The sequence below is a fragment of the Notolepis coatsorum genome, assembly GCF_963971535.1.
Source record: "Notolepis coatsorum genome assembly, chromosome: 20".
Lineage (NCBI taxonomy): Eukaryota > Metazoa > Chordata > Actinopteri > Aulopiformes > Paralepididae > Notolepis > Notolepis coatsorum.
Window position 1 is genome coordinate 70,586,011 of NC_140184.1, and position 23,845 is coordinate 70,609,855.

The 23,845-nt window shown below is 41.7% G+C and overlaps 1 protein-coding gene across 1 annotated transcript in view; it reads right to left on the bottom strand.

Annotated features, from left to right (window-relative positions):
* The window catches only part of mtmr10 (myotubularin related protein 10), a 122,139-nt gene that overhangs the window by 66,120 nt on the left and 32,174 nt on the right, over positions 1-23,845 (bottom strand). Inside the window, exons 3-4 of the mRNA XM_084337493.1 lie at positions 17,563-17,699; positions 1,067-1,139 (exon numbers count right to left, since the gene is read on the bottom strand). Of these exons, the coding sequence (XP_084193619.1) occupies positions 1,067-1,139; positions 17,563-17,699 (210 nt within the window). The remainder of the gene's footprint in view (positions 1-1,066; positions 1,140-17,562; positions 17,700-23,845) is intronic.

The window sequence follows — 23,845 nt, forward strand, 5'->3', positions numbered from 1 at the left end:
TCCCAGACCCGTGTCAACAGAGGCTCCGGCAATAGTCTGCTCTAGTCTAGTGCATGGGACCTCTGTGAGCTAACGTTAGCTACCTAGCTAACGTTACCGTTTAAACTAAATGACCCAGTCAACTATTCACTTTTAGTTTAATACATGAGGCATTGTCTAACGGTATCTAGTTGGCTAGCTACTGATAGCTCCTGATATCAACAAATGCTCCAGCAATAGTCGAGTGCATGATACCTCCGGTAGCTAGGTAGCTAACGTTAGCTCACTTTAGCTCACTGTTTAAATGAAATGTCCCAGTAAACTAAATAGTTCACTGAGGCGTTGTCTTAATGTTATCTAGCCGGCTAGCAGTAGCTACAGATAGCTCCTGATATCAATGTCTTATAACATTGATTCAATGCGTATTCGAGCCCCTGGCTTGCATCGCAGTCACAAAAGGGGCTAGCTGAGGGCATGCTGAATGTGATTTGACCAAAGCAGAGTATACCAATAGGGTCCAGCTGCAGTGCCGGAGAATCCTGGCTGCAGCTGGAGGCTACTCGAGTATACACACAGACAGTGGAGCTGTTTGCAGATAGCGAGCATTTTGACTTGTTGCATGGTGGCGATGTCTTGCAGATAATACAACTACAAGTATGATTATATAATATATATATATTTTATAAAAATAAAAAATAATTATATATAATTTTTTTTTATTTTTATTTTTATAAAACCAAAACATCGGTATCGGCCGATATGGCTCATAGACTATCGGTATCGGTGGCAAAAAACGTGATCGGGGCATCCCTAATTTCCACCCTACATTGTAAAGCGTTTTGTGTGTCTAGAAAAGTTCTATATAAATGCAATTATCATTCAATAATTGATTCAAACCCTGCCCTCTTTTCTTGATCCTCCAATCACCCTTTAAAAAGGTTCTTATATTAGGCTCAGACCTAATATATTTACATTTCAGAACATTGAAAAATACTGAAGTTACTGATTGGGCCCTCAAGCTATATTTTGGTAAGGACGGCTATTATGCATGTAGTTACTTAATTACAAGAGTAGCACAATGTCTTACCCGTCACCACTTGCTCCAAACAGGCCAGGGGAACGTCATGCTCTCCCAGCAAGCGGTGGGCAACCTGGAACCTCTGGGGAGGGGAAAACAAAGAGACACCCGTCAGCGTTTTGGCCTCGACTGTGACACTGCCCCCGCAAAATATCACATGTCCTAGAATACAAAATATTAGTGATGTGAAAATTGTGGCCGATACCGATATTAATATTGCTGTTCTGGTTAGGGATGTCCCGATCCGATCACGTGATCGCGGCTGTGACGGATACGTCTGTGCACCGCACCCGCACATGTTAACCGTATTGTTTATTTAGTTAGTTAATGTTTGTACACGTTTACATTCATGATACACATACACAATTTCTATTTCACATAATGACACACGACACAGACTTGCGTACTGATATCATATCCATTCTTTATTATTTGACTTACATGGTTAAGTGCATGCATGTTGTTCATTGTTTGTTTTCTCCAACTCTGCAGCCAGCCATCCCCACTCTGGGCAAACAGAGCAGCTGCGACTGATCTGTCCTAAATGGCCGGATGGGGGTGGTGGACCAAACCATGTCGCGGGAGATGTCGGGGGGGTTTATTGTATTGTAATTTAGTTTCCTTATATGTATTTCCTTATTAATTAAGATTATTAGTTGTGCAGTTTGGTAGTTGTGTGTTTATTGTTTATTAGATTAATTAGAAGTGTAAGATATTATTTAGTAAAATATTAATCAATTAGCCCACTTAGATTAATGTATCTGGCCAGGGCCTATATATAGTTTTGAGTTCTTAGTTGTCATGGTCTTCCGTTCTGTTCAGGTCTGTTTTTGTCCTGCTATATTATTTGGACCATTTATGTTATATTTAAATTATGTTTTTGAAATGGGTAAAATAAAACCCTTACTTTTTGCCAAAACCACTGTGTCCTCCTTGTCTGGCTGCTTGGTCCCTTACAGCGGCCGATCACGTGATTTTCCGAAGATCGGGATCGGAAAAAAAAAAGAAAAAAGAATCTGCCATTCTTTTTTTCTCTCTTTTTTTTACTTTTTTTATTCAACAAACATGACCATGTTTGTGTCTTAAACTCATACTGAGGCCTTAGTTTTGGTTTTAAATTGCATATCATCATTCATTTATTTATTGTCACACAGAGCAGACGAATTTTGCCAAAACAAACCAATAGTATCCAGCTGCAGAACGGCAGACTAGCCACACTCTCAGACCCAAATAATTTTTTTTTATTTTTTGTATCCCAATTTCTCACATTACATTCACCCTGAATGTTGACGTTATCCAGGTGAAAAGTTAACTTCATAAATCATTTGATGTATAATTAAATCAAAGGAAATGCGTTTGGGTCTGAGAGTGTGGCTGGTCTGCCGTTCTGCAGCTGGATACTATTGGTTTGTTTTGGCAAAATTCTTCTGCTCTGTGACAATAAATAAATGAATGATGATATGCAATTTAAAACCAAAACTAAGGCCTCAGTATGAGTTTAAGACGTGAACATGGTCATGTTTGTTGAGGAAAAAAAAGAAAAGAAAAAAAAGATAAGAATTAAATATAATTTTTTTTGATCGGATCGGGAAATATCGGTATCGGTAGATACTCAAAATCACATGATCGGGATCGGATCGGGAGCAAAAAAACGTGTTCGGGACATCCCTAGTTCTGGTCGATACCGATATTTACCGATGTCGATATCTCTGTATAGAAAACACTTTTTTATGATAATCAAATAAAGAGCTATTTTCCAAAACACATTTATTTTGTACTTTTGTAACTTATTTTCAGAAATGACTGATATTTTGAAACTATTTAAGGCCAAAACAAGTATAAAAAATAAAAATAAAATAAAAAAGATTTAAAAAGTATATATATATTATTTTATTTTTTAAATATCGGCCCTATCTTGATATCGGACCGATACCGATGTGTACAAAAATGGCCATATCGGTTGGTATTATATGGGCGCCGATATATCGTACATCACTACAAAATATCAAATGTCCTAGAATACAAAATATCACAAAATATCAAATGTCCTAGAATACAAAATATCAAATGTCCTAGAATATTGGTAGCACACCACTTTGATACCCTCAGACTGCGCATACAGAATCATGAATGTGTTGTACATGGAAAAAAATAAATAGAAGGGCACAGGTTAATGCCCTGTTTTCCTATGTGTTTGCCTGTGTGCCCTCCCATAAAACGGAGTGTGATTGTTGTCATTATGTATCTACCGTAATTCCTCTAATAGTAACCGGTATTCAATTAAAAACCGGGTCTCTATTAATGGCCGGGTGCGCTGTTGAGCTAAGCAATTATAAGCCGGCCTCCTAATACAAGCCGGGTTTCATGTATATGCTGGCCTGGCTGTGCAGTAAATACCATATAATGGTATGGTGTTAATGTTTACCAAGAGAGTAAGCCTACCTCAGAATTGTATAAAACGAAGTTATTATTATTATTATTATTATTATTATTATACCAGTATTGTGATTGCACTATTTTACTTTATTTTACTTTTTTTGACCACCTGTAATTGCACTGTTTACTACCGTATTGCATACAGTACTTGGTTTCAATAAATGAAACCAGTACATTTTACTGGGTTCAAACTGACACAAAATGTTGATTTATTCATTATGATCTGTTTGAAAATTAGAAATATAGGCCTCTCAGCCTCTCTCTTATACATGCCTCCTCCTAATACAAGCCTGGTATCAGCTACAGTTGAAACAAATACAAGTCGGGGTTACTATTAGAGGAATTACGGTATGTGTATCTACCCTCTGTACAGCACTTTGGTTGACACGAGTCATGTGAAATGTGCTATATAAATAAATCTGATTGATTGATTGAGAGGTTGAATTGGACAGTCGTAACTAGGGTTGGGCATCGTTTGGATTTGAACGATTCCGATTCTCCATTTCAATTCCTGTTCTAAACAATTCTCGATTCCGATTCTTTGAGGTGCAGGTCAAAACAGGTCACAGCTTATTTCGCAGGAGAAAAAATGTATTTGAAAAATCCTTTATTTATTTCATACTATTCACATTGTCAGTTGACTTGATACAGTTTAATTTGGTTGCTGTACTGTAACTAGGGTATTAACACATTCAGTGCCACACCCCTTTGACCATATTAGGGCTACCGTGCCAATAAGGAAGTCAATGGGAGGTCGGGGAAATTTGCGAAGGCTTAAACTATATATATATATTTTTTTTTGTTAATCTTTTTCCCCCTCCTTTTTCCTCCGATTTTCTCCCATCCCAATGTTAGTCGTTATGCCAATTCCCAATCCCCTTCCTGGTCGCTGCGCACTTACCCCCCACAGTCGGTCTGGGAGAGTGGAGGCTACCACGTGCTTCCTCCGACACACGTCCAGCCAATCAACCGCTTCTTTTCACCTGGCAGCGCGGATTCTCACTGAGAGGGCGTAGCGTGTGGAAGGATCACACTATCCCACTTAGATCCTATCCGCGCTTAGCAGGCGCCCCGACCGAACTGTAGGAGTCGCTGTTTACAACGACCCGGACCCACCCCGCCAGCTTCTCCCACCCTCTAATACTGCCAATTGTATTAGTGTGAACGGCCAGCCAAGCTGGTGAGCTGGATTCGAACAGGCGAATCGGCTTAAACTATATCTAAAATAATGGCTATGGGTCTAAAACACCCCTCGCTTATCAATGACTTGCTTGCAGTCAACATGTACGAAACGGATTGTTTTTTCATTGGTACATTTCCGTTTTATACCGTTTTGAATATGAGTATAGTTTGAGATTTCTAGTAATTCCATAGAAATTCCGCAATAATAGCTCTTTAGTGGAATACACAAAACACGTAGTCATGTGTGTCATGCCGTGCTTAGCGCTAACGTTATGCACACACACACACACACGTGATCGCTGTGAAAAAAAACATCTGATTAACCTCACATCAGATGTTCTGCAAAAAGATGAATCCAATTCCTGATCGCCATTCTAAATATTGATCACGTTTATAAAGCTGCTCCGAGCCTCCCCAGTGAATGTGGTAACAGATACTGCTTGCCAGAGAAGGGAAAACCCCGGACAAGCTTTTTTTCTGATGCACAGCCGCACCCAATCCAATCCTATGATGGGCAATACGATCCGGGGGACGATAGGCGGCGGTATTTGCCCTTTTCGAGCTCAGACCCATTCCCAATGATAACGTCAGGCTGGATGGATGAAAAATGAATGGATATTGCTAATAAAAGAAATAACGATTAAAACCAGAGTTTTCTCGGGCCTTGGCACTCAACGCATGGCGAGTTAACCCGACTAATCTCGTGGTCGGCACCGAATGTGTTAATTAACAAATTAATTTATTAAAAAAATTTAAGAATCTAAATGCAAACATCTTCTTAACACATTCCCGGCCAATCACGTATATAATACGTTATTGGGAGCCAGCGCTTGACGGCCAATCATGTATACGTTTTTGACTAGTTTTTTCGATTTTTATATCCTATTCAATGTCACAGAGCTGTATTTTGCCTGGAAAAGGCATATTGGGACTCCGAAGGTGCAGTACCAGCCAAATCCTGGTAGTGGCGCCGTCTCAAGAATGCAGTAACCCCTGTTGCAGACCGGGTGCCACACTGAAAACACTCCGGGCGGACTTTTCTACTAACGCATTGAATAGCTCTCGGGACCCCCGACTCACCACGCTGTGATGAGTTATATCATGGGCCAAATGGACATACAATCTACCAGATGGCAATCAAATAATTGGAATATTCTTTTTGGAATCAGACCGGCCACAGGTAAGGACAATTGAACGTCAATTTCAGCTTGATCGTGCAAGGATTTCATAGCCATCCCCCTGATCAGCGTATGTTGTGGTAATAACGAATGCCGTTATTGGCAATCAATTCATCAGAAACGACCCCCCCCCCCCCTTTCATGCATTCATGATGGAACATAATACCGATCATATGCATTTGGATTTTTAACTCTAGCGTGTGTATGTATGGATGAAATGCCAATGGATTTAACGTTATTAGCACCGCGCCTTATAAATAGCATCACAGGAATTAGCCCTGATCATTCCGAAATAACACTCATATTCACCACGGTATAAAACGGGAACGTATATTGATGGGGAAAAAAAATCTTTTTTGCATCTTGAACGGAAGGTTCATACTGTCAAATGACCATGATATTGTATCCATAGCTATAATATAAAATATAGATTTAGCTCTACAAACAACATGATGCACAGTGAAAGTTTGTAATGGAAAGCTGGCATTCCAGCCACATTCCAATGGCCATGGTTAACTAGGGATGTCCCGATCCGATCACGATTTTCAGAAGATAGGGATCGAAAAAAAAAATCAGGATTAATTTTTTTTAACTTTTTTTTTAATTCAACAAACATGACCATGTTCACGTCTTAAACTCATACTGAGGCCTTAGTTTTGGTTTTAAATTGCATATCATTCATTTATTTATTGTCACAGAGCAGAAGAATTTTGCCAAAACAAACGCATTTCCTTTGATTTAATTATACATCAAATGATTTATGTCAAGGATGAGGGACATCCACTAGTTGCAGAACTTGCAGTCACCTGATTTTTACAGACGATGGCGCCATTGCTCTCATGAAGCAGCAGGTTGGAGGCGGAGTTTTTAGATTACTCCGGTTGCAATGCCTCGCTTGAATGAAGTAAACTTTTCACCTGGATAACGTCAACATTCAGGGTGAATGTAATGTGAGAAATTGGAATGGGAGATAAAACCATTTAAAAAAAGATTTAAAAAAAAAAAAAAAAAATTATTTATTTTTTTTATCAGGAAATATCGGTATCGGTAAATACTCAAAATCACATGATCGGGATCGGATCGGGAGCAACAAAATGTGATCGGGACATCCCTAGTGTTAACGGTTCGGGAACCCAACCGTAGTCGTAACCAAATGTACTATCCAGCTCATTATGTTTGAAAGAAACAAGATAATCAAAACCACTGAGCATGTTATGAAGGACAACACTACTCTGCCAAATGCAAACACACACAGCTGTCTTAACTTAAGTAGTGCTCATCATCACTGCCTTGGTGGAACCAGTAGAACTGACACCAGGAAGATCCAAAAACACAAGTCTAATTTAATATTACAGTTGATCAATGTGCTCTAGAGACATGTTTTTAATGTGTGCATGTGCATCCTGCCCGTGCCCTTTATTAGTGTTCCCGGTCGCATTAAGAATATTTGGTTCATATGCCAGCTAGATGATTATAAGTTTATTATGTAAAATAGAGGTAGCTATGGTTGAGGACCACAGCCCTAGACCGCTGAGACGTTGGACAGACAGAAGTGGTGGTGGTGGGCTCTGAAACCCAGAGAGAGAGAAAGGCTCTGCAGCACTTGGATAAACCACAATGACCCACAATGTAAAAGAATCAAATGAAATCAGGCAAGATGACTTTAATTGATTGTGGATGCTGAGCTTCCAAATAAGGAGCATCAAGAGATCTGCATGTTATCATCTGAAAGACATTACTAAAGTAGGACAGCTTTTTTAACATGCATCCATAGAAAGTACAGATAAACCATGAATAGTCATTGAACCACTGTTTGGGGACCGTTTGGGCACCATTAACGGTAACAATGACCAGCGGGGGCGCTCGAATACAGCTGGTGACAATGTGCCTGACGTGCCGGCTCTCTGTTCATTCAGGAAGAGCTCCGCCCTTGACAAAGGGAGAGAGGCAGAGAGAGAATGAGAGCGAAATGGACAAAATGTTGTGTTCTGACCACATGTTTTGGCTAGAATACATAGTATTATATTGTATGCCTCGTTTTATAAAATGTCCTTTGAGCGCAAGCGATTGATAACGGTCGACGTTGAAACGGCACAAGCTCTTATTTATTTATTTTTTAAGCGGGCCGCTTTTATTATGAAATTTGTATTATGAAACAGGAAACACTGCGACCATTGTCTTCAACTTAGCTCACTACGATCCAACCTATTGCGTGGCACCACAGAGAGACGTTTTAGTATCGGCGTCTGTGCTTTGCCTAAACGTTACAAACAAACTGGTCAGACTTCTACTTGACCTTACCCCTAGAACCCACCTCACCCCTGCCCACTTTGACAACCTAGGATGGCTTAGAGTAGACGACAGAGTACAGCAACTTGCAATGGGCCTGGTCTACAAGATACACTATACGATTAAGGTACCCATGTACATGTCAAAATACTTCCCAAAGGTCAGTGAATACCATGACCACAACACCAGAGGAAGCTCCACAAATCATGTTAAACCCAGGCCAGCGTAAATGTCCAAACCCCCCCTCCCCCACCTAATAGACAGTCTCCTCCCCACCGCATGTATATATTCTCTCCCCGCCGTATGTATATTTCTCTCCCACCTACCCACCCCCTCCAAATGTACAGTCTCCTCCCCGCCGTATGTATATTTCTCTCCCACCTACCCACCCCCTCCAAATGTAGTCTCCTCCCCACCGTATGTATATATTCTCTCCCCACCGTATGTATATTTCTCTCCCACCCACCCACCCCCTCCTAATGTACAGTCCCCTTCCCATCATATGTATATACTCTGTCAGGATCTATGGGTAACAGTACTGTATATTTGAATATCGTATATGTCACAAATGTAACTACTAAATACCTGTATGTCATACATGTCCCTATGCCATACATGTCATGTATGTTGTGTATGTCATAAATGTCACTATGAATTGAAAATGGGGGACCCTGATGTAAACAAGACAAACGTCTTTCTCTGGTCTCCAACCCCTTAACAATTGTGTGTATTGAGCTGTACTGTATTGTACCCATTCTGCAATCTGTTAAATAAAGTTCTCATTCATTCATTCTCGTCTCTCCCTCCATCCCAACAGGGGGGTAGAGTGACTATACTGTATATGTAGGTGTGACATTGGAATGCGGCGCAACCCCCCCCCCCCCCACACACACACCATTGAAATGCTAATTGTTGGCGCAGCAGCCATTAACCAGCAAAGGTCTAGATAGCCTTGGACTGATACGGAGGAAGACGCCACACACTTGCATTGTAGTTCACATGACACTGACTACTGAATCCCACGAGTGGGCCAGCAATGATTCCTTTATTAGCACCAGCTGTGTAATTGACAGACTGACAGATATGACGTCAGCATAAGAGCATTCAAGAGATGAATCGTTCACAACAGTTTAACACCCCCACTTGATCTTATTCTGACAAAACCTTTGACATACATTTACACTTTTTTTCCCTTTTCATTTTAACATTCAACACCAAAAATGAAATACACAAACTTTTCAATCATGACCTTTGTTACAGGTTTGGTTAGCATATCAGCTACCATTTTTGTTGTGGGACAGTATTCAATAATAATGTTTCCATCACTAACTGCAAATCGAACAAAATGATATTTGATGTCAACATGTTTACATCTTTACACAGGATTCTTTGATAGTGCAATTGCCCCTTGGTTGTCCTCAAAGATTGTCACTGGTGCATAATCATTTCCACTGTGAGATGGCCCTATACATAGCAGTATAAAGTATGTATAAATAATGTATAAAGTTATGTGTAATAAAGTGGAATGACATAGGAATATAGTATTGAACACTGTTGTGGAATATATTATCATGTCATTATAGACAGCTTGACTGGTTCACTCTGACCAGCTATGTAATGTGCTCAGATACTGGCAGACACTACTGTCCCTTTAATGTGGGGAGAGGATGACTTTTTACCTAATCTTTCAGCGTCAGGGGTCTGGGCTTTGGAGGGGCCCCCATCGCTTCCTGATTCTACTGCGCAGGCGCACCAACCGACCTGTAGGAGTCGCTGTCCACAATGCCCGATCCCCACCCATCAGTTTCCCTCCCCCTAATACTGCCAATGTGTATTAGTGCGGACGACCAGCTAAACTGAAAGCAATGTAGAGCGCTGGGTTCGAACAGGGAGGCGAACCTGTTCGAGCCTAGTCTCCAGTATTCGTGGTGAGCGCCTTGCCCACTGCACCATGTAGCCGCCCTTGAACATGTTGTCTGACTGTAAACTGAACTTTCATTGTGGCCACGGTGAAATAAACCTTTCTATTATTAATAATGACTCAGAATGATTAATGTAAACGGCTCATCGTTTTGTCCTTTAATATTTCCCATTACAACACACTAACTGAAATTAATTCAATACTTAGTGGAGAAGCCTTTGTTGGTAATGACAGCTCCAAGGATGCCTTCTGTATGATGTAACTAATCACCCGCAGTATTCAGGTGTGATTTTTGGTCCATCAGTATCCTTCTGACTCCCTGACCAGAAATGTTGCGAGGAGCACCCGTGCATGGCCGGTTGATGGGAGTGATGTTGCTTCCACTTATGGATAATGCCCCCAATGGTGCTTACTGGAAGATTCTGAAGTTGTGAAATATGTCTTTAGCCAATTCTATTTTCATGATTTGCAACAATCTGTTTGTGAAGGTCTTGAGGCGAGCCCTTTGCTTTTACCCATAAGTTGATGTTTCTTGTGTGGCACCTTGGTAACAAAAAAAATACATTTTATAGCCCATTAATATATTCTAACCCAGTTGACATTATTAGCACAGATAGGAGGTAGAGTTGCCTCCTAATTAGTTTTGGTTTGCAGCTAGTTCCTTGCCTTTCCTTGCTGTGGTCTACTGCTTTTTCTTAGTGTGTCCAATACTTTTTTCCTGTTTCATTCCACTTTATTACACATAACTTTATTTACATATGGACTTTAATGTTTAGATTTCTTGAGTTAATACAAACGTCTGGTAATAATAATAATAATAATTCATTTAATTTATATAGCGCTTCTCAATAACCCGAAGTCGCTGACAATAGTCGGGAGCAAGAGTACAAACAAAGAAACAAAAGCAAAGAAACAAAAACAAAGAAACAACAAAGAAACAAAACAAAAGGAACGTGAGACCATGGGGGGAACAGGGAAGACAGCATGATAGCACAAAAAAGACTGGAGACAGACATCAATCAGGTTGGAGGGGGGGGGGGGGGGGGGGGGTTAAAGGCAAGGGAGAAAAGGTGGGTTTTGAGGAGAGCTTTGAATTTCGCTTGAATACGCTCATTGGAAATACATTTACTGAACAATACTTATTTCCCCCATTGTACACTATAAGAAGTGCTTCTACTTTATTCACCTGCACTGCAGAGTATCACGTTAACAATCAAATGGCTAGCAAGCTCACCTGTGACATACAGTGCAAAATACAAGAGTACAATCTTAGTTGACTTTTATGAAAACAATACACAAGTTGGAACAGTTTGAACGTTTTATTAGTTAGTTTATTTACTGTCTTTCGAGTTTCAATGCATAATCCAGACATAGTTGCATTCCAGATCCACCCTGTTGTTGACATGTCCTTAATTCTTTGAAAACATAACGTTACTGAAATGAATAAGGAATGCAATGTTCGCTAGCTTACAAACGTATTTTCATTCAACTGTAGCCGAGTACTGAGGCGGAAGTGACAATTCTTCAAAGTAAAAGAAAACAGCTTTTTGCGCGACGGATAAATGCAATTTCACGGAGAGAACATGTCTGGTGGCCATATAATACTGTATTATAGCTTACTTGAATGAACAAGTCTCCCTCCCCACTTTACCGGCGTATTTTCAATTCACAATAAACAAGTCTCTCTCAGTCTCGCGCCGTCCCAACGTTGCTCGCCTGTTATCAACACAAAGGCACAGTGATGAATGAGGAAGTCAACAGACCGCCGCCCGTCGACTTTGCGCCTCCTGGCGGCATAAAACAGAACAGAAGCCTGGTTTCCTAATGAATTCTAATGACGTGACATCACCATGCGCCCGTCGCGGCAAAGTGTCCATGAAAACTAAAGGCTTCATCTGTAGAAAAAAAGGAAATGATGGTATTTCTAATGACAAGCCTTTTTAACCCTTTATCTGCCAGGGATTATTCTGATCTTAATCCACTGTCTGCCAGTACTGTAAGTCTATGGAGATGTTCCCCTTCTTTGCAGGGCTATAACTTTTTAAATTGTATTGCTAAATTGACATTACTATGGCCCATTCAACATCAAGTATCTATCATTTAGGATGTAGCAACGCTCTACTTTTTCATTCACATATTCATACTAAAATACGGTCTAAAGTATAAATATGTTTTTATCGTTTTCTGCAGCATTCTGCAGAACGCGAGTTATAGCTATAAATACATATATTACATCATCAAATGTAGTTTGATACCGATTGACATCATATTAAAACTTTCAATTGTACAAGGTCCTAAACGTCCTGCCTCATCATCTGCTGGTGACCGGAGGGGGGGGGGGGGTTTATAAGTCCGTGGCCGACGTTAAATCATTCATGTAGTATGGGCGATACATAGATCACAGCAGTTTATATGGATCATAATATTCAAAACACGCTGAAACTTACCGCATCTTCCTCTGACCGTTGGGTGGTCAGCGTGGAGCAGAAAGTTCGCGATTATGGGATGTTGATATATGCGATCCATTTCCAGGTTGTATAATAGTATATACGTCCAAATCATGTTGTTTATCGAGTTATTGGCAACGGATCACTGTCCAGTGTGTCGAGCTGGAGTCCCGCTAACGATAGCGAGTGCCCGGACCGAATATGGATGAACACCACTTCCGGCGCGTCACTTCCTGTTTGGGCGATCCGCCGATCGGCCACCAGATGGCGCTCTTGAACCGTTGGGAGAGTTGAGAGGAGATCAACAGGAGATCTCAAGTCTCCGTGGGTGAAATATGATTGCCATCACAGATTTTTGAAATATTGATCTCAAAGACGCCTTACGGCGTCATTGGCAGATTACGCATGGCGGAGAATGACGTGGTAACACGTCATTGGCGAATAAAGGGTTAACATTGCTTTTACTTGGCGATGCTGCTACATTTGATTATTTAAATTTATATCATATTTATTTGTATTAATTCTGACTTTTTGTTTGTGTTGCATTGTACTAGGCTATATTGGCAAGACAAATTAAGTCATTTATGACCTCAGTGCCAAAGTTACATACTAAATTATTAAGACAATCAAGGCCATTGTGTGAGTTAGTGGGTTAGTTTACCGCTATCGTGTTGGGGAGCCAGCGTCTGTTAGATCTGAAACCAACACGAGGAGACAAGGGGAATGCACATTGTCTTTTGTTGCAGACAAAAAGACAACTAAATCTCTTTAGAGGATGACAGCCCTAACAACAATAAAGCTTATTTGTATACCACTTTTAAAAATATTTTTTTAACCTTTATTTTACCAGGTAGTCACTTGAGATCAAAGATCTCTTTTTCGAGCAAGACCTGAAACTAACTCAGCAGCTCCCTACTGCAAACTAGGGATGCCCCAATCACGTTTTTTGCCATCGATACCGATCTTCTATGAGCCATATCGACCGATACAGTGCCGATACCGATCGTTTTGGGTTTTGTTATTGATTAAAAAAAATAATAATAATAATAATCTAACCCTAACTAACCTTACTGTCATGCACTTGGTCCTAATATACTAACCTACACACTGTAGCACCAACATTGTAACCAACATTGTTACTCAGCTGAGTTGTGCCCTTCCTGATGACTTGTCGTACAGAACTTGTAAGTCGCTTTGGATAAAAGAGTCCGCTAAATGACTAAATGTAAATTTGTTCAATTAATAAACTGTATGCCTCACTGTGTGGAAGAGACTGGGATCATTCTTTTGTGCAAGGCAACATCAGGCTTGACTTAAAACATTACTTTCCTAACTTAGTGAAACTAAATAGGGATGCACCGATATGAAAATTGGCCACCGATACCGATTGTTCAACTAACACAATCGGCCGATACCGATATTTGTGGCAAAATATAAGTATTTGTAATTTTTTTAATATATATTTTTTTTTTTATTTTATTTTTTTTTAATGAAACTACTGTATATTTGTATGTGTATGTTTGTATTTGTAGGCCTCTTTACTTACTTAAAAAAAGGAAACATCAAGAAATATGTTTATGGTATTAATTCCACCATGCCATGTAGCACTATCCCTCTCCCAGTATCGTCTGGCGGCCTGCAGATGGATACTATTCTCTCAACCAGAGCTCTCAAACCAATGCAATATAACCATTTTGATTGACAGTCGATTCGGCCAATTACGTCACACCGCTAGCACCCACCTCCTGCTGTTCTTACCACCAATCAGCAAGCGTTTATTCATTTTCTACTTCCGGGCATGCCGCCATTGATCTGCTTGCGAGAACCACAACAAGCCGACCAGCGCTCCAGAGTCCACAGGATGACCAAACGAGACACAATGATTTTACTGCAACAAATGTTATAATAAAACAAAGCCTTTCTATACATTTGTCTGGTTGAAAACTTTATTAACAGATTGCAGAATGGGTAGTTGGGTACGGAATGAGCAACGGAATGGAACTGAGCTATGAACGGAGTAATGCCTTGCTTACTTGCTATCTTCGGGTAAATAATATGCTGATGTTATTGAACGTGTAACACTAACTATATAACGTTAATGCCACAAAACGAATGTTTGTGTCATTTTAACACTTTGGCTGCCGGGAACCGTCTTTAGACGTCTTTGCTGGCCATGCTAAAGTTGCCGGAGGACGCGTTACGTCGTCCTTATATCAATATTTCAAAAATCTGCGATCGGATTCATATGTCCCCTCCGCTGGCCTGAGATCCACCAGGAGGACCCACTGAGCTCTCTGGCGGTTCAGGAGCGCCATCTGGTGGCCGATCGGCGCAATCGCCAAACAGGATGTGGCATAGAGGTTGTGCTAGACGTCCGTAGTACTTCCGGGCGCTCGCTATAGGTCATGGGACTCTGGCTCGTCACGCTACACGGTGATCGATTGGCAATAACTCGATAAACAACATGATTTGGACGTATATACCATTATACAAGCTGGAGATGGACCGGGTAAAAATATATCCCATAATGATAAGATTTCTACTCTACGATGATCGCCCAACGGCGCGCGGAGACTGGGGTGAGTTTCAGCGTGTAACGTTACCGTCTTCGATACTAACTGCTATTATCAACATTTGACCCACATTAGATGATTGGTATAACGCTGCCCACGGAATTATAAACGCCCCCTCGCCCATCCGGTCAACATCAGATGACGTGTAGTAACTTCTAGAAGTACGTCTAGTTGGAATTTTTTATATCGCGCTGATTGCCATCAAACTGTATTTCATCAATATAATGCATTTGGGGCTATATATCACGTTCTGGAGAAAGCTGCAGAAAGAGATGAAAACATACTTATACATTAGACCATACTTTACTATGAATATGTGAATGAAAATTTTTTACGTTGCTACACAATGAACAATACATATAGGACTTTGAATGGGCCCTAATAATGGCAATGTAGCAATAGAATTTAAAAAGTTATAGCCCTGCAAAGAAGGGGACTTTCTCCATAGACAAATAGCGCTGGCAATCTATGGTATATCATGAATTTAACCTTAGGCAGCAGATACTTTCTTAAATGCCATCTTCGCGAGAGACGGGTGTTGACGGGGAGCTGTGATGGGTTCGCTTGGTTGTGTTATTAATAGCATTGAACAGCTAACCGAAAGCTAGCGTTAACTAACGTTAAAGGTTTAGCCATAACGTTACCTTGGCTAAAGTTGGGGCTATTCATAATCCAGCAATAATGGCTGCAGACCTGCAAGCAAAGTACAGCAAGTTGGCAAAGGAGTATTCCAACGTAAATCACATTTTCACCAGTAACGTTAGTCTTCCACCTCCCGGTAGCTCATGCTAGCTAACCTAGCTCATGTTAGCGTCGTCACTGAGCGACCACCTCGCGTACACAATTAATGACATGTTGCGGACAGCCATATCGGTGACAATGTTTAGCTTTTAGTGCCAAATGATAAGAGTCTGAAGCAGAGTCTCAAAAGAGAATGTTGAATATTTAGTAGTAACTTTGATGCACTAGCTTGTGTGTGTGTGTGGGGGACTGGGGGCAGACGCGACTGAAATTTATCGGCTACTGCCATCGGCACATTCGAGCTTATCGGCCGATAGGCCGATTGCAGTCAACAAGGCACTTATCGGCCGATACCGATACCCGACCGATACATCGGTGCACCCCTAAAACTAAATGTAACAAATTAACACAGATATAAATGTACTGAATTGTTATTTCTTATTTTATTTCTTATTATATTAGAAATAAAATTATAATTTTTTTTAATCGATCGGGGCATCCCTACTGCAAACTAAGCACTATGTTGAATGGGAAGATATTTGCATAGCAGAAGTTACAGCTAGCACTGCAGTTTAGGCCAGTGGGAGCCGGGGAGCAGCATGTTTGTTGTGACGACAGTTGTGTCGGCTTTTAACTTACTGCTCTAGTTGTGTGTGTGTGTGCGTGCGTGTGTGTGCGTGTGCGTGTGTGTGCGTGTACAGTGCTGTGGCCAATCATGTAATCCAGATAAAAAATTCGGATGTGCACTGGACTTTTAATAACTATTTAGCTGTAATAAATGGAGCATTTTCTCCACTTTGACATCAAAGCCCTGGTTGAGGAAGGATTTGTCCATATTGAATGATAATGTTAAGCCAAGAATGTCTATTGTCTATTGAATTATGGCTCTTAAGTAAATATTTAAGATCAAATTAGTTAGTAAACATATAACTATTGCAATACTTTGATCTTCCTTTAATGACTTTAAATAGCTTACCTAAACCACAGAATTGTCCAAAGGAACTACTGTAGAGAAGGAACATCCCTTTCACAGTGACCATAGTGACCGACCAGCGACCACCCCAGGACATTCCTCTTTTCTCCCTGGAAATTCTACTGCCCTCAGCCAACATCAACAGGGAGAGCCGAGTGTACCGCTTAATGACAGTTATGGCTGAAGGGCTTCCCTCGCAGCTTGTCTAAGCTTTGTCAGACTTATTTAGTAGAGTTCTACTAGGATTTCACTAACAATATTACATATCTATGTAAACGCAGTGTAAACAAGCGCTCATAAAATCCCATCTGCCCAAATACTACCTTGGCAGTTAGCACAGTATACAGTTTTAGCACCATCACCTTCACATTCTGTGCTAGACATCTGTACAGAACACTTCCTTATTTCACAATAAGCTGCAGGTTAGTTTCTGAACATATGGCGAATCTTGATCACAACTTTGAACAATAAATTCACAAATGAACCTAGCAGCAGCCAGATAACATAAGATATTCCTTTATTGATCCCCTTGGGGAAATTCAGGTGTCATAGCAACATGGGGGAGGGGAGGTACAGGTACAGTATGGGCAGGGTAATAGTACAAAGACATAAATATAGGCAATAAAATGTTACCCAAAAAGAGAAAAATAAACAGTGTAAACTATAAAATTAACTCTGAATACGGTATGCGAGTGTTGAGTCACTGATACGCTATATGTTGAGTCAAGAGAGAGACTTGTTGACGGAGTGTGAAGCAAGCCGTACCTGTTTTGGTAGAGCATCATGTGTGATGAAGGAAACCTTGAAGTTGGTGCAGATCAACTTCCCCCACAGGTCGTCCTGGCTGCTGTCGGCACTGATGCACTTCCTCACAAAGTTCACCTCATTGACCACAATCTCCCCTGGTGACAAGAAACGGGAAGAAATAAAACGTCAGGGGAATAAAGAACCAACCCAGCAGCAGTTTCAATAGACGGGTAAAGAACCAACCCAGCAACAGTTTCAATAGACGGGTAAAGAACCAACCCAGCAACAGTTTCAATAGACGGGTAAAGAACCAACCCAGCAACAGTTTCAATAGACGGGTAAAGAACCAACCCAGCAGCAGTTTCAATAGACGGGTAAAGAACCAACCCAGCAGCAGTTTCAATAGACGGGTAAAGAACCAACCCAGCAACAGTTTCAATAGACGGGTAAAGAACCAACCCAGCAGCATTTTTTTTTATCCACTTTTTCTCCCATTTTCTATTTGTCTCCCATCCCAATTTTGTATCGTCCAATTCTACCCTCCCCTGTCTCGAACGCTGTTGGCCACGCCTCCCACAAGCCGGCTGCAATGTGGACTAAGCTTTACATCACGTGTCCCCTCCGGTACTCGAGGAAGCAGCAGTCGCATCTTTTCACCTGCACAGCGCGATCTCTCAGCGTCGGGGGTCTGCGTTTGGAGGGCACGCCGCCCCCGTCGCTTCCTGATTCTGCTGTGCAGGCGCGCCAACCGACCTGTAGGAGTCGCTGTCCACAACGTCCGATCCCCACCCATCAGCTTCCCACCCCCTAATACTGCCAATTGTGTTAGTTTGAACGACCAGCCAAGCTGATAGCAATGCGGAGAGCTGGGCTCGAACCCAGTGTCTCCTGCATTGGTGGCAAGCGCCTTGCCCACTGCACCACCTAGCCGCCACCCAGCAGCAGTTTCAATAGACGGGTAAAGAACCAACCAGCAGCCATTTCAATAGAAGGGTAAAGAACCAACCAGCAGCCGTTTCAATAGACGGGTAAAGAACCAACCCAGCAGCCGTTTCAATAGAAGGGTAAAGAACCAACCCAGCAGCCGTTTCAATAGAAGGGTAAAGAACCAACCCAGCAGCCGTTTCAATAGAAGGGTAAAGAACCAACCCAGCAGCAGTTTCAATAGACGGGTAGAAGTAAAGAACCAACCAGCAGCAGTTTCAATAGAAGGGTAAAGAACCAACCCAGCAGCAGTTTCAATAGACGGGTAGAAGTAAAGAACCAACCAGCAGCAGTTTCAATAGACGGGTAAAGAACCAACCCAGCAGCCGTTTCAATAGACGGGTAAAGAACCAACCCAGCAGCAGTTTCAATAGAAGGGTAAAGAACCAACCAGCAGCAGTTTCAATAGACGGGTAAAGAACCAACCAGCAGCCGTTTCAATAGAAGGGTAAAGAACCAACCCAGCAGCAGTTTCAATAGACGGGTAGAAGTAAAGAACCAACCCAGCAGCAGTTTCAATAGACGGGTAAAGAACCAACCCAGCAGCAGTTTCAATAGACGGGTAAAGAACCAACCCAGCAGCAGTTTCAATAGACGGGTAAAGAACCAACCCAGCAGCAGTTTCAATAGACGGGTAAAGAACCAACCCAGCAGCAGTTTCAATAGACGGGTAAAGAACCAACCCAGCAGCAGTTTCAATAGACGGGTAAAGAACCAACCCAGCAGCAGTTTCAATAGACGGGTAAAGAACCAACCCAGCAGCAGTTTCAATAGAAGGGTAAAGAACCAACCCAGCAGCAGTTTCAATAGAAGGGTAGAGGTAGTAAAAGGAAGTAAGATGGCTGCATATTTATCTTTTTATTTAACCTTTATTTAACCAGGCAGGTCAATTAAGAACAAATGATTATTTACAACGACGGCCTGGCGAGAGGACAAAAGGCCCTCTCGAAGGGTAACAGGGAAAGGGTACAACATTTTATTAAATAATATAGAAAAGAGTGTTTCCCCTACCATTGCCTTGAAGGCGCGGCCCGCCCCGCAAACGGGACCCCCCGCCCCTCCTGAAAGCTTAAATTCTAATAAATTTCTTTTTTTAAAGAAATATTTGAATATATATATATTTTTTAAAGCTTGCTTTAATCCCAGTAACGTTAGCGAGCTAGCTAAATTATACATAAATCTGTTTTCATATTCACTACAAATTTAAAACGGTGGCACGGCACGGTCTACAGAGACGCAGAAAAAAAACGACCAAATCCATTCCGAGACAGCGGAGCGCAGTGCAAGTCACTGACTAGCGTCGCGCGTAACGAGTCTCTCTCTCTCTCCTTCAAACCAAATGTTACACTATAAAAACTAACTGGATAGTTGACTTAATGATATTCTAAAATCATTAAGTCTGCTTAACTCATTCAGCGCCAGGGATTAGCCTGGTCACGTTCTAGCTATGCCACGCTTTAACACATTCATGGCCAACCACGTATATATACACGTGATAAGCTTGTTTTAGCTTTTATTACATTTTAATAACCTACTCAATGTCACAGAGCGGCACTGCAGATATACCCTACTCTTGGGATTTGGAAAAGTGCATTACCGGCCAGATCCTGGTAGTGGCGCTGTCTCGAGAATGGAGTACTCCTTGTTTTCAGACCGGATGTTATTTGTTTTTCATTCTGGCCTACTTTTTCTATTAGCCTAAACTATGCCTTCATCAGATCGCATGGAATACTTTTTGCGACGCCGAATTCAGTATGCAGTAAAGGAATATAGCATCAGCCAATGGACATATCGATCTACCAGATGGCGATCAATAACTGGGAAATCCTTTTTGGGATCCAAACGGCCACAGGTAAGAGCTATTTGACGTAAATTACAGCTCGATCGGGCCTTGCTGATAGCCAAGCCTCTCATCAGTGTATGAGGCTTCAATAACGAATGCCGTTATTGGTAATCAATAATCAGAAACAACTCCCCCCCCCCTTTCATGCTTCATGGTGGAACATGATATCGATCATATGCATTTAGATTTTTATCTCTAGCTTGTGTATGGCCGAAATGCCAATCAATTTAACGTTATTAGCTTAGCGCCCTGTAACTTGTTTTGCAGGAATTAGCCTAGACCAATCCGATATAACGTTCATATTCACGACGCTATAAAATGGGAACGTATTGATGAAAAAAATATTTCTTTATGGCATATTGAAGGGAAGGTTTATAGTGTCAATTGACAATGACAATAGACACAGCAATCATTTAAAATATAGATTTAGCTCTACAAACAACCTCACGCATAGTTAAACCTTGTTATGAGAAGCTGGCCTTATAGAGTGGGGCCCGTCTAATCCCAGTGGCCGTCAATGTGTTAAAGATAGGAGTGCGTCACCTTGTTTGTAGAGCTATATCTATATTCTATATTATAGCTATGGAGACAATACTATTGTAATTTGACAGCGACTTTCTTCCGTCAAATATGCAAAAAAGAGAACAAAATGTCATGCATACGTTTGCGCGTTATCCCGTGGTGAATATAAGTATAGTTTAGGAGTGATCCGGGATAATTCATGAAAAGCTGGTTTATAGGCCGCTACGTGTATTCTACTATAAGCGTTGGCGTTTCTTGCATGGACACGCTATTTCCAAATCAAATGTATATATTAGGTATTATGTTTCATCATGAATGCATGAAAGGGGGGGGGGGGGTCGTTTTTTTATGCTTTGATGGCCAGTAACGGCATTCGTGTTGAACACTACAGACGCTGATCAGCTGGATGGATATGAAAACATTGTTGGATCAAGCTGAAATTGATGTCAGATAGTCCTTACCTTTGGTCGGGGGTATTCCAAAAAGAATATTCCAATTGTCCGATAGCGATTTCCAGTATTGGTGTCCATCTGGTCCCGGACATAATTTGGCACAAATTATGGATCGAGTTTCGAAGTGGTCGGATGAAGCGATTTACTCGGCTCAGTCTAAATTTTGCACCCGGAGGGATTTAAACGTAACACACGGTCTGGAACAGGGTTTACTGCACTCTCGATACTGCCGCCTAGCCGGATCTGGCCGGTACAGCAACCTCTGGGTCCCAGTATGCCTTTTAACGGCAACATACAGGTCCGTGACATTGAATAGAATATTAAAATCGAAAAAAAGATAAACTGACCAAATAACGAGTTTACTCGTAAGTAAACTTGTTGTTGGCGCAGAAAGTGTTAATGGAAAGACCAGATGAGGTTAAAGGAGTTTAATAGTATTTACTGAGGATGGCCAGATAATGTTGATATTCAATTTTTTTTTAATTTTTTTTTTATTATTATACAGAGAGAAGCTTCAGCAAATACAAAACTCTGCTGACTGACAAAAGAGAATCCCTCACTGAGGAAAACACAAAGGCCTAACCATCATGTATCACAATCACAATGGTGATGTCAGCCAGAGATGGGGAGAAGCATGAACCTTTAAAGGTCCCCTATCTTATAAATTGCCTTTTCCAGTGTTTAGCATCGTTTTCTAGCAATGTGGGGTTGTACCAACACTGTCTATGTCTCAAATTCTCATTTTTGCGCATTCCTCCAGTTCAAATGAGACAAGGTCCCCCAGTGAACTAAGCCATTCTGAATTTAGCGTACCTGTGACGTGTAAGGATTCTGATCTGCATACCTCAGCTCCTTCTGTGGTTGTAGCCACCGCCAACAATCAACAATTCGCTCAACAACGGAGCGAGTGGAAATAATGCGAAAGCGGTTTCCCCGTCACTGACACTTCCTCAAAAGAGAGAAAAAGATAGAGAGAGGGAAAGAGAGGCTCTCATGCGGTGCGACTTGTCTCGGAGCATTTACACACACTCGCGACTGCGTGTGTGTGTGGGGGGAAACACATGCACGCTCTCGGAGCGATCTCTCTCTCTCTCCCTCTCTATATCTGTCTGTCTCTCCCCCTCTCTCTCCTTCGCGTATCAGCACTCGCGTCACGTCAACCTGTTGCGAAATATCAGCGCATGCTCCCACGCGTATTCCGATCCGTGCAATAATATTCACGGGGTATATATTGTCATTTGAAACAAGCTACCAATGCATTGTCCCGTGGGATTATGCCCCCTGCGGCAAAATTAATTAATCCCTCTATCTATCTCTCTCCCCCCAAAGTTATCTGCCAGTGCAGACTGTGGGTGACTGTCACTCAAAGCGCATTGCGAGTATGGGCGGAGCCCAGCCAAAAACAACTTGGAATCTGGACAATTCGCTCAACAACAGAGCGAGTGGAAATACTGACACTTCCTCAAACGGGTTGACGTGCGTGACTGCGCGGGTGCCGACAGAGACAGCAGAGAACGAGCGAGAGAGAGAGAGATAGATAGATAGAGAGGGAGAGAGAGAGATAGATAGAGAGGGAGAGCGAGAGAGAGAGAGAGAGGAGAGAGAGAGACACGGAGCATCCCGACTGCCTGTGTGTTTCCCCGAGAGAAACTCCTGCCGCGCGCGCTTCTCTCGGGGCAACACACGCAGTCGGGAGCACTCGACTGTCAAAATATCATTGCCCGCGCCCGTATTCCGATCCATGCAATAATATTCACAGGGGTATATATTGTCATTTGAAACAAGTTACCAATGCATTGTCCCTTGGGATTATGCCCCCACCCCTGCGGCAAAATTAATTAGTACCCCCCTCAATCTATCGATATCTCTCTCTGTCTGCCAGTGCAGACTGTGGGTGACTGTCACTCAAAGCGCTTATGGGCAGAGCCCAGCCCAAAAAAGCTTGAAATCTTGAAGTGGAAAAATGCTGCTTTAGAGTACTTGATTAGAAATACCAAACAATGAATTTTTTTGAAAAAAAACTTTACAGATGTGTTCCATAGACTCACAGGAATTGTGTAAAGTTGCCCAAATGGTGAAAGGAATAGCAAGACATGTCCCCTTTAAACAAATTATTATTTTGTATTATTTAAAAGGGGAACCATCTTATAAATAGCCTTTTCCAGTGTTTAGCATTGTTTTCTAGCAATGTGGGGTTGTACCAACACTGTCTATGTCTCAAATTCTCATTTTTGTGCATTCCTCCAGTTCAGATGAGACAAGGTCCCCCAGTGAACTAAGCCATTCTGAATTTAGCGTACCTGTGACGTGTAAGGATTCTGATCTGCATACCTCAGCTCCTTCTGTGGTTGTAGCCACCGCCAACAATCAACAATTCGCTCAACAACAGAGCGAGTGGAAATAATGCGAAAGCGGTTTCCCCGTCACTGACACTTCCTCAAAAGAGAGAAAAAGAGAGAGAGACAGATAGAGAGAGGGAGAGAGAGGCTCTCATGCGGTG